This window comes from Acipenser ruthenus, chromosome 36 (assembly GCF_902713425.1).
Source record: "Acipenser ruthenus chromosome 36, fAciRut3.2 maternal haplotype, whole genome shotgun sequence".
Taxonomy (NCBI): domain Eukaryota; kingdom Metazoa; phylum Chordata; class Actinopteri; order Acipenseriformes; family Acipenseridae; genus Acipenser; species Acipenser ruthenus.
The window spans coordinates 959596-976516 of record NC_081224.1 but is presented as its reverse complement, the minus strand read 5'-3'; the positions used below and the strand labels follow the sequence as shown (position 1 = coordinate 976516).

The following is a 16921-nucleotide window of genomic DNA, read 5'->3' as shown; positions in this document are numbered from 1 at the left end:
CTTGATTAGCCACAGTGTGTATAGCTAACAAGCTCAAGTGTGTGTCTTATTAAACTCAAAGCAAAACCAGGATTGGATCAAAACCGCTGTGCAACAGGAGTCTTATTTCCATCCCTGGTTACTGCATGTGTTGTATATAAACCGAGTAATTGTGCACGTTTTGCATTTCATGCTTCACAGTGTATGTCTGGCCGTGTGTGTTTTGCAGGTGCCCCTGACGGAGGTGGTGGAGCCGGTGGATTTCGAGGACTATCTGAGCACACACCCCCCCGCGGTGGGACCTGGTCCCCTCCGAGAGCTCTTCGACTTCCCCCCGGATGACCTGGAGGTGGCGCTGGAGCCCAGGGAGTGCCGGACACTGGAGCCAGGCCTACCGGACGAGGAGGAGGAGTGAGTGAGAGAGAGAGAAAGAGGGAGCAGAGCTCTGATACTGCCAGCTCAGTGTCATGTGACCGATGCAATACAATTCACGTTTCTATAGTGCCTTTCATCACAAGGATAACCAAATCGCTTCACACTTAAAAAAAAACGAACTAAACCATTACATTAAACGCTGCAAAATGTAATAAAACACAAATTAGAGACAAAAAATGTGGTTTTAATGGTAAAATTAGAAAAGATAAAAAGCTAGTTTGTAAAAAAATTAAATATTTCTGCTAAAGATTGTCTGTCTAGTAATGCTTGAGGAACATTTGTTGCATAACTAGAGAAAATGATACATTCGGAATGTGACAACGCGATTTTTTTTTTCTGCTTTAATAAATATTATAAATATTATATAATAAAAGTCGGTAAATACCTTGAAATAATTATTTTTTGACCGTGAAAAAACAATACAGCCCACGCTATATAGCTCGTTAAAAAAACAGCGCATGATTTTCTTCTTGTTTGTTCAGTGCCCTGGACTCACGCGTGAGGGACTCACTGGGAGTCTATACAGACGACTGGGTCATTATTCAGAGGAGGTAAGTGATATTTAAACTGATTTTCTTGTGCGGATTGTTTGGCACACCATAAGACCAGTTTTTCAATCTTCTTGCAGCCTATTGTTGTTGTTGTTGTTGTTATTATTATTATTATTATTATTATTATTATTATTATTTGTTTATTTAGCAGATGCCTTTATCCAAGGTGATTTACAGAGACTAGGGTGTGTGAACTATGCATCAGCTGCAGAGTCACTTACAACTACGTCTCACCTGAAAGACGGAGCACAAGGAGGTTAAGTGACTTGCTCAGGGTCACACAATGAGTCAGTGGCTGAGGTGGGATTTGAACCGGGGACCTCCTGGTTACAAGCCCTTTTCTTTAACCACTGGACCACACAGCCTCCTACATTTTAAGTGATTACTTTTTAGTCTGGTAACATTTATAACAATCCGCGTTAAACTAGGATGTTGTCCCTCTTTCAGGTACCAGCGTTTCAGCACAGTTCACACCCCCAACACATCTGAGAAGCAGAGGGAGAGACAGAGAGGCCTGTGCAAGCAGACCTTCGAGCTGGATGAGGTTGTGGACGACAGAGTCAGTCAGGACGATCAGGTAACGTTTCTTTCTGAGGTCTGCCGTGATCGACCGACCGCTCCACGAGGAGCAGGGCTTTGAGGGATTTCAAAATGGTTTATATTCCTCTCTGAAAGAAAATGTACGTTTTTTGTTTTGAGGTTCAAACAGACTTCAAAAAGTAGTTTTTTTTTTTTTAACAGTGCAAATATTTTAATATTTGAAAAAAAAAAAACTGCTTGGATGAAATGATATCAGTCCACAGATGTCAAAAGAAGAGTGTTGATAACTTGTATTGGACTAACTGAATAATCAATGTAAACCTCCAATCTCTCTTTCCTACTTTCAACTGAAGAAGACCACTTGAAAGCTTGTGATTCATTCTTGTTTAGTTACTGCTTCTCTTTGTCTTAAAAACTGCTTGAAATGTATTCGTTTGCCAAATTGACAATATTCATATACATTCACAGAACACTTAATGTAATTAAATGTATAAAAAGGAAATCAATGTATGGATGACAAGAGTTTCTTTATTTTAGTCATTTCATGTGGTTTATCTGATTTATTTTACTGTGATACTGTACTGTGTTGTTCCAAAGCTATATAGTACTTGTTAAAATTTTGAAATAGTTTAGCGTGAAAAAATTGTTTGTCCTCGGCATGGGTTTTTAAAGAAGATTAGTGAAGTGGCGCCACCTAGCCCCCGGAGGAGGGAAATGAATATCGTTGTTTGTTGTTGTGTGTTGAGGAGGACCTGAAGCGCCGCTCCGTGTCTCTCGATGGGACGCCCCGAGGGAGCTGGGCCTCCAGCATCTTCGACCTGAAGAACTGCACTGCGGACGGCCTCCTGCCCTGCCTGCTCGACCACACCGCCTCGGAGGAGATCGACCGACGCAACAAGGAGCAGAGGAGAGAGAGTCGCCACCCGGAGCTGCTGGCTCTCTTCCAAGCCCCTGATGAGGTCAGCACCTCGCTGGAGAGTCCGGCCGTCCACAGCTACGGCCACATGTTTTGCATCACCTAGAATTTTAGGATTGAGACATTAAAAAAAAAAAAAATAATAATACGAACGTAATTTATTGTATTTTACGTCATGTAATCAAAGAACAAAAATCGCAAAAGTCTACTGGAAGCCATGATAGTAGCACAGTAAATGTTAGATTTTGAAATGTCACATTTTTCAGTTTGACATTTTTTTCGGTAAGTTTGTATAACTACAAAGCAGTATGCGATTCGATATGTTAACGCAACATTATTCAGCAGGTTTCATTCGACTTTATGAAGCAAAATGAGTTTGTTCTATAGTGTGACTCAGTTAGAAATACTAAAAGAAACGTGGTTAATTCAACGACAAACGTGACCTCTTCAGACATCGCAAAAGACTCTCAGTCAAACCGTTGTCTATCAGTGTATGTCTGATCATGATGATGCAATTCTACCCTGAGTCACATGACACAAAATCGATCAGTGCCAGTTTAAAACAAGAATGAAAAAAAAAAAGAAATAGCTAACTTAAGGACGGATGCATTGATTTTACAAGGGGGTCACGTGTACCACAAATACAAAAACATGCCAACTTTCTTATTGTTTGCAATGAGGTGCACGAAACAGGGTTCAGGGTTTGAACTGGTCATCCAAATTGTTAGGTTCCTGACAAGCGCTCCATTCTTTGTGTACTTGAAGGGGTTAAAACCGTACTACCCCTTTTGAAATGGTAACACACACACACACACACACATATATATGTATTGTTTCTGTGCTCTTAACAACAGGATGAAGCAGTGGAACGCTGCACCATCCCAGAGGTTCCAAAAGAACACTTTGGACAGAGGATTCTGGTCAAGTGTCTGTCTTTAAAGTGAGTGCCGTCTTTGAGTTTGTTCTCTTGCTTATTTCTTCAGGAAAGCATGCAGTGTTTGTCAAAGTGATATTCAAAGTGCTTCTACACAAGAAAAAAGAGTACGTTAGTATCACGGCCGTAGATGTATATATTATACCTTCCATATAGATTTTTTTTTTTTTTTTTGCTGTGTTGGTCTTCTGGCTGCACCTTGCGCTTGTGTGTTTGTTTTTCAGATTTGAAATTGAGATCGAGCCTATCTTCGGTGTCCTGGCCCTGTACGATGTGAAGGAAAAGAAGAAGGTAAGTGTTGGAGCTGCAGACCCTTGAAGGTGCTCGCTGCTTCTTGGGGGTCGACCTGGTCTGCCCCCCAAAAAACGCACTGAAGTGTTACGGAGCTCTGTGCGGTGTTGCGCAAACACAACAACAACTTTGCTCTGTCCCGTGATACTGGGTTGGGGTCAGTTCCTGTTTTTAAATTCCAAATCCTTTTTAAAATCCTTCGACGCTGCCCCCGGCCCTGGGGAACATTTCTTTACCGGGTGTCGGGGTGGTTTGGGAGAGTCGCCTTAACCCTCCCCCAGGTTCTGATCCTATGCATTGTTGATCCGCGCAGATCTCCGAGAATTTCTACTTCGACTTGAACTGCGACCAGGTGAAGGGGCTGCTGCGGTCCCACAATCCCTACACGGCCATCTCCACCCTGGCCAGGTCAGCCATCTTCTCCATCACCTACCCCTCCTCGGAGATCTTCCTTGTGATCAAGGTGGGCTGCACTGTTGTTTAGATGTTGTGTTGCGGCGGGCCGGCTGGCTCGCTCGAACCCAGCCTGCGTCCTGTAACCCCGAGGAGGTGCGTCCCGCCCCACGTTGAGCGTGTCTTACTTTGTGTTCCCAGCTGGAGAAAGTGCTGCAGCAAGGGGACATTGGGGAGTGCTGTGAACCCTACATGGTCATGAAGGAGTCGGACTCGACCAAGGTGAGAGTGGAACAGGGAAACGCAGCCCCTCAAACTCTCACACAGAGGAGATCGGTGGCTTGCAGCGGCTGTGCGTCTCTGACAGAGCACAGACAGTCAGTTTTCAAGTACAGCCACTTTCTCTTAGCATGCTCTCACTCACAAGTTTGACGATTGCAAATCTCCATGTTTATGATCGAGGAGCAATTAGATGCCTAAATAAATATGTCTGTGTTTTTTAAAGAAATGTGTTTTTGAATATGTATATGTGTAAAATCAGTAAATCTATAAAATAACTGGTGTACGTGTAGATTTACCAGCTCGGCGTTCAATGTGTAAAATAACTCAGGAGATGGTAGTAAGCAATCTCTTTTTTTTTTTTATTGCATCCACGATCACTGTCTGTCAACCGTTCAGAATACAAAATGACTGTGATTCTCACTGAAATGCAAAACCTGTGAGCTTTTTCAGCTTAATAATACGAAATCACACTTCGCAGAGGCATGAGTTTTGCTGAAGAGATGTTGTTATTGCCATGCCTAATGTTTGCTCTGTGGTACGTTTTGATTTAAAATAAAATTGAAAATTGATTTTTACATAAAGCGAAAGACAAGGGGGATAAAATCATTGGGAGTAAAACCAGAAATCTGTCTCTAATCATGTCTGTATCGGACAAAACATTAATACATGTCTCTGCTAAACACATACATTATTATTAGTATTTAGTATTATTTAATAATAATATTGCAAGAAGGGATGTACTGAATTTTAGAGATTAATTAAGATTAATCAAATAATAAAATAAAAAATCCTAAAGCTGGAGTTTAAGAAATGAATAATAAATTAGTTATTTAATTTTTTTGCCATTAAGCTCCCTGATGTTACATTATTCTGAATTCATCTCACATGCTGTAGCATCATAACTATCATCTCTAGTTATTTTACACATTGACCGCTGAGCTGGTAAATCTACACATTTACCGGTTAATCTATTGATTTACAGATTTTACATGTGAAACCGTAACATCCTCATTTATATCTTCCCAGAATACAAAGTAAGTATTTTACAGGAACATTTGAAGAATAATACATAAAAACCAAAAATATGAACGAGCTATTCTTTTCATTGCGAATGTCGTAGTTGTTTTTAGCTCTCTTCGAGTCAGTGGTCCGGTATGCTGTCCTCTGACCGTCTCTTCCTCCTCCTCCTCCTCCTCCTCCTCTGTCGTGCAGCACAAGGAGAAGCTGGAGAAGCTGCGAGTCCAGGCTGACCAGTACTGCTCTCGGCTGGGACGTTACCGCATGCCCTTCGCCTGGACTGCCATCCACCTGATGAACATCGTGAGCAGCGCAGGGAGTCTGGAGCGAGGGGACTCGGACTCGGAGAGCGGTACGACCCTGCACACAGAGCAGAGCAGAGCTGCACTGCACTACAATACAATACACAGCACGGCACTGCAATGCACTGCAGTGCAATGCACTGCACTGCAATACACTGCACTGCAATACAATACACTGCACTGCAATACACTGCACTGCAATACAATACGATTCACAGTCCACAGTGCACTGGAGCATGGTAAAGTGTGATACGCTACACTGCAGTACAATACAATTCACGTTTCTATAACGCCTTTCATCACAAGGATCCCAAAAGCGCTTTAACAGGAACATGGACCTGATTAGCTTTTTATTATATTCGTTTTGTAGTGTACAAAAAATCACTGGCATTGCTATTCCTTAGTAACAAAACTGCAAGATTGGCTTTAGACTGGCTTTCACACTGCTGACCCCTGCAGGTTGAATATATTAATGCAGCACCGGAGCAGTGACTGGATATGTTTTTGTTTTTTTTGGCACTCAGAACGCAAGGGCACGTGGAACGAACGCAAGAAGAAAACGTTTGAGCGGATGAGCATGGGAGAGGAGATGGGGAACTTCGCCAACTTCAGACCCGCTACACTCACTGTGACCAACTTCTTTAAACAGGTGGGTTCATGCTGCTACCCCTGCTGTGCAGGGGCAGCAGCCTACCTACCCTTTTCAGCTCCTCCCATATAAACATTTACCGTGGTACTTCTGCAGTTTTTACCATGTCTGTCCCGTAGTAAAATGCACGAGACTTCTTTAGAAGTTGTTTAAAAAATTAAAGCACAAAAGCGGTCTTAACATTGTCACACAAGTGTTTCAATATCCCTGATTGCTGACCAAAAACACCCCGAGGTTTTCGTGCAGGCAGGTATATAAATGATATAAACGACAAATCTCGAGGTGTTTCTGATAAACTTGCACACTGCAGTACAGTAGAGGAGACTGGCTGGCTGGCTGGCTGGCTGGCTGGCTGGCTGGCTGGCTGACAGACAGAGAGGCTGGGTCAGCTGGCTAGTGGCCCACACATAGAAGGCGTGCCGAAACAGACAGACAGGATGTGAAGGACGCTCGCATGATCTGGTCTGTCTGTCTGTCACACTCTACGTGGTGAAGATTCTAACTGCCTGGGTTTTGCGCCGATCTTCACCAGAAGTTTACCATGCACCCCATGCCGACCGTAGATGTTTCAGGTTGCATTTGGCTCTACTCTGATACAATCTTGATACAATTTATTACGCGATTATGGGGGGGGCATGTGCTAGCACTGGTTTTGTTACTGTTGCATGGTAGCAGATGCACATAGATGGCTAATCCTATAGAAAAATCCGCCAAGGTGTTTAACCCCTTAAGGTACAGAAGGAATTGAGCGCTTGTTGTTCAAATGGTTTCTCCTTAAAATACATTTAAGAGCGACTTGAATATCGCGAGGAGGAAAACTGACAATTCGCATGACCAGATCCAACCGGTCTGTCATTTTAAACCCATTTTAAACCCTGTTCCTTGCACCTCGTTACTAAAATAAGGTTGTTGTTTTTTTTCATTCGTGGGGACACGTGTGTCCCTTGTACCTTTTAAAGGGTTAAGATTAACACAGCTCCCCTTTCCTCATCACAGGCGCATTGCCTGCTGCACAAACAGCTGTTACACAAACTGTGGCTTGCCTGCCAGAATGACAAAAGAACAAACAGAAATCAGACGATGATCAATCGCCAGGCGGACCTGTGAAATCCCCAAATAAACTCCCTGCTTTATTTACCTGGGCAAAACCTTGGCAGGGATTCAAAACTGCCACGCAGCTGCGTTGCTTTTCGAAATCGTCTGTGCCCCAGAGTACAAACTCAGCGTGTGTGGGGTCCTGCCTATACCTCGCGGTAGCCTGTGTTAAATAAAAGGGTAGCAGTTGCACATTAAATCACAGCATGCCCTAGGAGGTAGCTACTCCCAAAAGCATGGTGTTACCAATACAGTAGTAACAATTCTGCACTATGCTGTACTGCCCTGGAGAACCACTCATCCTGTTGAAACCATGTAAGGACATTCCCTCTTCAAAAGTTCTTGTAAAGGATTCTACAGCTGTGGCCAACAGTTTTGCATCACCTAGAATTTTAGAATTAAGACATAAAAAAAAACTATAGGAACATCGTTTTGATCTTTCATTTCATGTAATCAAAGAAATACCAAAATGGCATTGCAAAAGTCAACCGGAAGCCATAATAGCAGTCCAGTCCAGTTAGATTTCGAAATGTCACGTTTTTCGTTAAATATATATGAAAAACTACAAAGCGTTCTGTGTAATCCATTACGTTAACGTAACGTTATTCGGCAGGTTTCATTCGACTTTATGAAGCAAAATGTGTTCATTCTATAGGGGGATGCAAAACCTTTTGCCACAGATGTAGGTTCGGATCCCCTGCTTTTTATTGACATACATCACCATATAGTAGTGCGTCTGTGTGTGTGCGTGCTGTGAGCAGTATCTTTAGACTGAGGGAGTCACAGATTTGTGTGTGTGTGTGTGTGTTTTTAATTCATTTTCTTTTTTACTTTTTCAGGAGGGCGATCGCCTCAGCGATGACGATCTGTACAAATTCCTCGCGGACATGAGAAGGCCGTCCTCGGTTCTGAGAAGACTGCGACCAGTAACCGGTAACTTACCCAGTAATCCCCCAGCGACTGCAGCGTGAACCTGGAACGCGTTGGTTGACCAGGGTGGGGGGGTTTCTCTTCTGTTCGCAGCTCAGCTGAAAATCGACATCTCCCCCGCGCCGGACAGCCCCCATTACTGCCTGTCTCCTGAGCTGCTGCACGTGAAGCCCTACCCAGACCTCCGTGTGAGACCCACCAAGGAGGTGCTGGAGTTCCCAGCCAGGGAGGTCTACACCCCCTGCACCACTTACAGGTCAGTGTCCAGGGGGATTCTAGCAACAGACAACGTACAGTCTGGGAACTCCAGAAATGTCTTCATCTAGACAGAGATGTTTTCATCTAGACAATGTGGGGAAGCTATAAAAAAAGGCCAACAAGATGCTCGGATATATTGTGAGAAGTATTGAATTTAAATCAAGGGAAGTCATGTTAAAACTTTACAATGCATTAGTAAGACCTCACCTAGAATATTGTGTTCAGTTCTGGTCACCTCGTTACAAAAAGGATATTGCTGCTCTAGAAAAGAAGAGCGACTAGAATTATCCCGGGTTTATTAAAAGGCATGTCGTTTGCAGACAGGCTAAAAGAATTGAATCTATTCAGTCTTGAACAAAGAAGACTACGCGGTGATCTGATTCAAGCATTCAAAATCCTAAAAGGTATAGACAATGTCGACCCAGGGGACTTTTTTGACCTGAAAAAAGAAGTAATGACCAGGGGTCACAGATGGAGATTAGATAAAGGGGCATTCAGAACAGAAAATAGGAGGCATTTTTTTACACAGAGAATTGTGAGGGTCTTTAACCAACTCCCCAGTAATGTTGTTGAAGCTGACACCCTGGGATCCTTCAAGAAGCTGCTTGATGAGATTCTGGGATCAATAAGCTACTAACAACCAAACGAGCAAGATGGGCTGAATGGCCTCCTCTCGTTTGTGAACTTTCTTATGTATAGTCCATCCTCCACTGCCACCGCTGCAAATGTAAAAGTCTCATAAAAAGCGACCTGAATCTACCAGACACACAGACGGACGGACAGATTTTCATACATGCTTAAGAAGGTCCTACCCAAGTTTTATCTCGATTGCATGAGCAGTTGTTTAAAACTCTAAACTGTGACATCCACCATCGCCCTGTGACCAACAGGGTATAATGCAGGGATGGATGTAAGACTCCCGTTGCTCAGCAGTTTCACCCATTCCAGGTTTTACTATGAGCTTGATTAGTCGTAGTGTGTATAGGGAACAAGCTCAGGTGCGTCCTGATTAAACTCCTAGTAAAACCAGGAATGGAATCAGTTAAGGAAGCTGAACTCCTGGATGCAGCGCCTTTAAATGGCTGATCTAGCCTACATTCCTATATTCCTCTGACAGTGTAGCGCTGCTACTCCACAAATAGCCTGTCTCTGATGATGTGGTGTATCTGTGCGGCACAAAAAAATGAAATGGAAAGTTACAGCCGGGGAGAATAATTGACTTGGCAATGGGACAGTTATAAACCACAACAAATACAATGGAGATGTGTTTTTTTTTTAAATGGTTTTTATTAACTTGGTTTTTATATGTCGGAACATTTTTTTTTTCTTCAAGTTATGAGGTTTTATTGCTACATACTTTACAGTAATATAAAAAACAAACAGACAAAGGAAAGACAGAACAAAGAATTAAGAAAGCTATATATATATATATATATATATATATATATAGGGGGTTGTAGGGAGATATGCAAATAAAGCATTACAAGAGCCAATCAAATCGCGTGAAAGTTGCATTCACAGCATTTTAAAAGTCAAAATACAGTAGCTGCATACATGTTTCGCCCTTTATATATATATATATATATATATACACCATCATATGTACGATGCAAACACAACAGGTCAGCAGCTACACACTAGTGGAATCTGACTTTGAGCTGGTTTGAAATCTGCTTGTACCAAGCCACACCGCCCTATACTTTATTAATTGTGTAATACATAGTTAAATAAGAATAAACACACTAGCTAATTTTAATGTGATGCCTCTTCCATCTCACACAAGCTATCTGATGCAAAGACATTTCAGATGGCATCAGAGTCTAATGTTGTAATGCAATCCGTTCTGCTTTTGATCTTTGTGAGCAAACAAATGAGGAATCAACGCAAAGACATTTCAGATGGCTCGATTGAATGCATCAGTATTGAATATAGCAATGCTATATTGTTCTGCTTTTAATAAATAGGATGTTTAAATATCTTGAAATACAGTTTTAGACCGTGGAATGCTGTGAAACAAGCCTTAAATACACAGCCCTAATAATAACTATATACAGAGTTGGGCTGAAGTGACCTCATTATGGGTTTTCGCAGTGTCTCGTAGGGTTCCCTCTGCATGGAGACAAAAAGGTAGATTTTGGGCCAAAGGAAACCTGGGTGTTGAAGGATGTCTGCCCTTCCCGTTCTTCACTGTAGAAAGAGGAACTAAATGCAAACTGTCTCTGTGTTTTATAAGGTGTCCTTTCGATTGGAAAGCTGAGTAAACATTGCCACAGATTCTCTCTCTCTCTCTCTCTCTCTCTCTCTCTCGCTCTCTCGCTCTCTCTCTCTCTCTCGCTCTCTCTCGTGCTGTTCAAGAGTCACCCTGCAAGAGAAAAAAGAAACGCACCGTCACTTCAATATCACTCATAAACAATCGCCTCTTAAAACTCAAGCCTTGAACCGAGAATTCCCTGGCTCCCGGTCCTGCATACCTAACCGCTAGGCTACCCCACCTCCAGGTCCCACAACGGCTTTTGTGATGGCTTGAGGTGTAAATTTAATTATGTATCGATGACTCGTCCTGCGTTCTTAACATTATTCATTCAAATTTTTGAAGGAAAGTCAGTTCATTCTACAGGGGGATGCAAACCATTTGGCCAGAGCTGTACACTACACTGCGCTGGGGAAGTAGAGAAGGAAGTGGCTTGCCTTTTTCTCCAGCTGTGAGAGCTGTAGCTGTTGTTGTTCCATCTGTTTCCTCTGACTCTGCACTGAATGCATCAGCTTCTGCAGAGTTTTGTACTGTTTCAGGCTTTGTTCCTGCAGGGAAAGAGAAGGCGAGCACAAGATATAAATCTCTTGCCGTGTTGGTGGGTTTGAGGAGCGGTGCTCTGGGCGATGACCTGCTCCTGTATTTTATAGTTACTCTTGCTTTTGTTTTAAATGGGTATTACATGGTGTCTCATCACTGTGTATTTGCATTGTAGTTCCTTAGTAAATACACATGCAATGCCACATAATTACAGTGATATTATGCATAGTTACAATGTAATGCAAAATATATTGAAGTACTCGATTTAATCAGAAAAGGGGTAACAGGGTGAAATACTGGCGTCTAAGTTCTGGACAGTATTTGAAGAGCTCAAAATGATTCAAGGTTGCAAGCTAACTTGCGAAGCAAGGATGAATAAATTGGGGAGAAGGGAGGGAGGGAGGGCAGAAGGAAGATGGAAGAGTTACCTTGAGTTGAGAGACGTTCTCGGGCTGTGTTTGTAGTTTGGTCCCCTCCAGGCTGCTCAGGGTTTTCTCCAGACTGGTCACTTTGTTCTGCAGGACCAGCTGATCGTACAGCAGGTTCTTGAACTGCTGGTTAATCTCTGTGGACTGGCTCTTCAGCTGCGTCTCCTCTCGCTGCTCAACACACCCAAGCATACACAATCAGTACTCGGGTTGTCATTCAAGACTGTACCTTGCTCTGCAGTTACATGCTTTCGGATGCTGAACTATTGGAATTGGCTATAAATATGACATTTCGAAATCTAACATGAAATACTGTTCTACTGTTATGGCTTCTGGTTTAATTTTGCAATATCATTTTGTAGTTTCTTTGACTACATGATGTTAAATAAAAGATCTAAATTATGTTTTTTCAGTTTCAATCCTAAAATTCTAGGCGATGCTAAACTTTTGTCCACAGCTGTACTTGATAGATTTTATTTATTTGACATATGAAAGAATACTGTTTTAATTTTAGAAAGACAGTGAAACTTGAAAACTCCGCGTTCCAGAACTCCTAGGTAACATTCTGACGGAGCGTTCCGGTTCTTTACCTGTAGCTGCAGCACGCTGCTCTCCAGCTCTCCCCCCGCGTCCTTCGCCTCTCGCACGCTCTTTCCCAGCAGCCCCAGGGTCCTCTCGAACGCGTCCAGGCTGTGGAAGATCTGTGTGAACTTGCTGGAGGTGCCGCGGTACATTTCGCGCAGACCTGAACTGAACTGCAGCACCCCGTACATCAGGATGTTCACGTCCTCCTCCAGCGCCAGCTGGGGGTGGTCCCCTCTGACACCCTGCCACTTTCCTACGGGCACCGCCCAGCACGGAGCACCCAGCCCCAAACAGACCACCCAGACTAGCGAGACAGACCCCTGCATCCTTATAGCAGCGTCTGAAGCTAAAGCAGTTACTGAATTAGCTGTTTGCAATTAGTTAACGAATCAATACCGGAGTGTAACTTTGAGAGTTCTTTTTTATAAGGAGCTTGCGTTACTCTGCGTATCTATTTTTTTAAAAGGATTTTTTCACTTTTATAAATGGAGCCTTTCAATTTTTATAAATAAATAAGTCATTGAAATTCTAATGCAATAAAGGTGATGTAACGGAGACAAGCAGAAATATTATTATTATTATTATTATTACAGTAATAAAATTAACTAGCCTTTTTTTTCCCAGTAAATTTAAACTGACTTACTGTACTTCATTAAACCTCCCATCCCTAATTCAGTCACTCGTTGTCTGTACGCTGTTTGCTGCTAAGAGAGGGTGTATCGCTCTCCAGTCTGCTGCTTATATTGCTGAGTCAACTACATGCGTTTTTATTACTCATATTTTAAGTGGTTATCAGTGCCAACCGCCCCCTTGCAAAAAAAAATGTATATTTCTCAACATGACCTCATTTGACAGTAATTGTTAACTTTGGATAACTTGATCTGTATTTGCGGATGGCCTAGCCTTGACCGTTTAGAACAATCAAGCGCTGTTTTAACAGATAGAAACTGACCCCAAGCATACAGGAGATTTCTGTCTGTGTCCATGGATGTGGTGAACTGGGATTGCGTTGCAAAATGGACAACGCAACTTCTGTAGTATTGCAGCAGATCTCGGACGTGGCTCTCGGGTATTTTGAACCCTGTTCCTCCAGTGTAATTCTTTGGTGTAAAGGTTTTGCGTCACCCTATAGAATTCATTCATTTTGCATTCATAAACCTGCTGAATAGTGTTACGTTAACGTATTGAATTACAGACCGCTTTTGTAGTTCTTCACCCATGTACTTCACGAAAAAACTGATCATTAAAATGTAACGTTTCAAAACTATACAACTACTATTATGGCTTCCAGGTAGATAAATTTTTTTGCGATTTTCATTTTTTTTTTATTATTATTTATTTATTTTTATTATTATTTTGTCTTTGATTGCATGATATTAAATAAAAGATCAATATTATGTTCATAGTTTTTTTTTCTCTCAATCCTAAAATTCTAGGTGATGCAAAATCTTTGGCCATAGCTGTATGTGTACTATCAAAGTCATGGACCATTCCTATTGTATCTATTGTATGTGAGTCCCTAAATCGCCTCTCTTATAACTAACAAAGTGCCTTATAAACTAAACCAGCGCTGTCCAACTCGTTTTGCATCCAGCTGGCAATTTTCATTCCATTTCTTCTTAACACTTGAACAGATGAAGTCAGGGGGTGCTGCATGTTTTGGGGGGGTCTCCTGCCTCGTCCAGTGGTGGAGCCCAAAACCAAACGTTTCCTTTTCTCATGATCATCATCACAAATGCCTGTATTCGGATTTGTGCGCAGTGGGAGTTCGATCCTGTGCTACTGAGACTCGAAGGGGATTTCTCTACATCAAGACCTATTTGTGGACCTCAATCTCAGTATGACAGCCCTGTGCTTGCTGGACAGTTGGCTTGGCTCTCCAGTCCTGCTTTGCAGGTGGCAGTCTCCCATCCAGACAGCTGTGGCTCTCCCCTGCGGGTGATGAAATCCCATTCTGATGCGGTCTCCGGTATGGGCTGACCAGTTGCTTAACACCAGCAAGCTTGCTGTGGGATTGCATCACTGACTACACAGCTCCTCAGTTTGTGCCAAGGCTTAGAAAACAAATATCGCTGGATACACTGGACCCTGTTTTCTGTAACGATAAGGCATGATTTATTTAATTCTGCAATTGCAGCTGTTTTTATATATACTCCTAAAATGATTTTTTTTATTCAGGGACAGCTATATATATTTAGCGAGCAAGTAGTCTGAGTGAAGTTATCCAGCAACAAACTCCCCATCCCCAGCTGTGCTGCTTTCCTAGAAAAAGGAGAACATTTCGGGGGAGCGTTCTGCTTGCGAGATGTCTTGCACGTTAAAAGGTTTAGCGTATTTTTAAAGAGGTGATTATCAATTCAGAGATATCAGGGTATTTAGTAAGTAAAAGGTCTGAGTGAGGAGACATGGGCAATACAATCCGCACTCCTAGTCTTCTGATAAATCAAAATATTAATTTTCATATTGCATTCGCCTTAAACTAGAATACATAACTTAAATGCAATCCCAACCCTGTGCAGAACAACCCTCCAGACTAGAGCTTTGAACTCAGCGCTCTTCATCTGTCATTGATGAGCACAGAGGAAATCGAGCGCTTCTGTCTGGATGGAACTGGCCTGTGCGCTCTGGTGGGACAGGGGTAGTGTATCCCATCACGCTTCACCCCCAGCTATGTGCGTGTTCCTGCAATGCTGTGCTGATAAGCCAGTGTTTGTTTTGTCAGAGTGTTTTGTACCGCAGTAACCTGGTTTATTTTGGGCGAGCAAGTGGGGGTGCATTGTATGTTTGTGCACAAACAAGACTAAAAGGTTTTTGAACTTCCAAGGTCTTTGAGTAAAGAAATAGAATGGAATAATCTTCCGATATTTATTGATGTGTTTGGGGGTTTTTTTACATCAAGGGGGATGGATAAAGGAACTGGTCAGTCCTTCAGTTGCACTTTTTTAAAATTCCGTTATACAACCTCAATACTTATCAACGGTTTTTGGTCATCGCTCATTTTCAGTTTGCAGGAGCCAACGACTGGAATGAGTTTTAACAAAAGTTCAAATTAGAACGGTTCACATCTGAGGCTGCTTTTAGCCGTAGGGTTGAGTCGTTGCTGACTGGCATCTGTGCCTGCTGAGTTTAATGTTTTATGATTGGTTATGTATTGTGTTTGATGTTGTTTGCTGTGGTGGTGTGAGTCTCTTGCCAGGTCGTCACTGGAAAAGAATTTGTTCTCAATTGACTCATCTGGATAAATAAAGGTTTTGATTGATTGATTGATTGATTGATTGATTGATTGATTGACTGATTTATGATGTTTTGTTTGGTTCCTGACTGGAGGAAACCTTGAAACACTGATGCAGTTACAAAACTAACCATAAGACACAACTAATTAAGGCTATTGACAAGACCCAATACAGAGAACATAAATGTCTTTTAGTTGCGTATTCGGGTTTGTTGACTTCAGTGGGTGTGGTTTTGTTTTTTTTAACTGTGCTAATGACGATTTGGACTTCAAAACCTAATAAATATCTGAACGCTGTTCCAAACATCTCTGCGATGTGTTCGGAGTAAAGCATGGGGTCCGTACGGTCGCTCTTAAGATGAAATGGAACCGTCCTTGTTAAACCAGAGGTAGAAGACGGTTCTTAACGGAGAGTGAGGTCAGGTTATGGAGCAGTTTCCTTTTTAATACCTGTGAGTTTTGAGATCAGCGAGATACAAGGAACCGGACGAGCACTGAGTGGGGCTTGTTCGTAAAATGTCTTCTGTTCTTGGGTAATCTTTTGTTTGAATGAATGAATATTAAAATGTGTGTTTGCTTGCAGGAACCTGCTGTACGTCTACCCTCAGAACCTGAACTTCAGCAGCAGGCAGGGCTCCGTCCGGAACATCTCTGTGAAGGTGCAGTTCATGGCAGGGGAAGACCCAAGCCAGGCCATGCCAGTGAGTAGTAATAATAATAATAATAATAATAATAATAGCGTCGCAATACATGAGATGGTCCCGGTGTCACGGAAAAATTGGTCGACCAGGAAATAAGAATTTCTGATTGCACTTCTCCGCACAGAATCTCAAGTCACACATGAGTCTATAGTTTAATAGTTTAATTAATAAAAAAGTAGGTCACGCTGTAGACAATAGCAGGGGTGTCCCATCATTCAATCCCGGTCCTGGAGGGCTGTTATTCCCCTCCAGGTGGTTCAACAGGTAAAAATGAGATACTGAACGACTTTAAAGGTCTGGATGGAGGTTTAATATAGTCAATTAAATGATTCAGAACAGGGTTGGAGCAAAGACCAGGAGTGGAAGGCCTGACGTTGGCCACTCCTGACCTATAGGCATTTGGAAACCCTATTAGCTTATGATAAAGCTGTGTTGATAAGATAAACCTGATTTAACACACAGAACTGGACTTGGCTAGCTGACACAGGCCACCAGCTTGTCTGACTTCCTTTGGTCTTTTTTATTGCAGGTTATATTTGGCAAGTCGAGCTGCGGGGAGTTTTACAGAGAGGCCTACACTCCAGTGGTATACCATAACAAGTGAGCAATGGC

At 42.4% G+C, this 16921-nt stretch overlaps 2 protein-coding genes across 7 annotated transcripts in view; one reads left to right on the top strand and one right to left on the bottom strand.

Moving 5' to 3' along the window:
- Positions 1–16921, top strand: part of LOC117401943 (dedicator of cytokinesis protein 7-like) — a 57357-nt gene that overhangs the window by 10994 nt on the left and 29442 nt on the right. For 4 of the 5 annotated variants that reach the window (XM_059007910.1, XM_059007909.1, XM_059007908.1 and 1 more), the window contains exons 3-16: positions 209–390; positions 897–965; positions 1413–1542; positions 2252–2464; positions 3276–3361; positions 3580–3646; positions 3960–4109; positions 4241–4321; positions 5534–5690; positions 6165–6289; positions 8224–8317; positions 8408–8570; positions 16192–16309; positions 16839–16909. In XM_059007910.1, coding sequence (XP_058863893.1) covers positions 209–390; positions 897–965; positions 1413–1542; positions 2252–2464; positions 3276–3361; positions 3580–3646; positions 3960–4109; positions 4241–4321; positions 5534–5690; positions 6165–6289; positions 8224–8317; positions 8408–8570; positions 16192–16309; positions 16839–16909 — 1706 coding nt within the window. The remainder of the gene's footprint in view (positions 1–208; positions 391–896; positions 966–1412; positions 1543–2251; positions 2465–3275; positions 3362–3579; positions 3647–3959; positions 4110–4240; positions 4322–5533; positions 5691–6164; positions 6290–8223; positions 8318–8407; positions 8571–16191; positions 16310–16838; positions 16910–16921) is intronic. The other variant, XM_059007907.1, reaches the window with a different exon arrangement.
- Positions 10012–12957, bottom strand: LOC117401944 (uncharacterized). 2 transcript variants are annotated; one of them, XM_034002695.3, is made up of 4 exons: positions 12382–12953; positions 11792–11962; positions 11261–11371; positions 10012–10934 (listed from the first exon to the last, which is right to left on the bottom strand). In XM_034002695.3, the coding sequence occupies exons 1-4, from the start codon at positions 12700–12702 to the stop codon at positions 10923–10925; spliced, it is 615 nt and encodes a 204-aa protein (XP_033858586.3). In that variant the 5' UTR covers positions 12703–12953; the 3' UTR covers positions 10012–10922. The 2 variants fall into 2 exon arrangements, with proteins under 2 accessions (XP_033858586.3, XP_033858587.3); XM_034002696.3 differs by lacking the exon at positions 11261–11371 and having other exon boundaries at positions 10894–10934; positions 12382–12957.

What these genes read in the sequence shown, in the direction of transcription:
- LOC117401944 (XM_034002695.3), bottom strand. Translation starts at nt 12,702, where the DNA reads ATGCAGGGGTCTGTCTCGCTAGTCTGGGTGGTCTGTTTGGGGCTGGGT. An exon ending in GCAGCGTGCTGCAGCTACAG is followed by an intron (nt 11,963 to 12,381) that starts GTAAAGAACCGG and finishes TGTGTTGAGCAG; the next exon opens with CGAGAGGAGACGCAGCTGAA. An exon ending in AGAACGTCTCTCAACTCAAG is followed by an intron (nt 11,372 to 11,791) that starts GTAACTCTTCCA and finishes CTTTCCCTGCAG; the next exon opens with GAACAAAGCCTGAAACAGTA.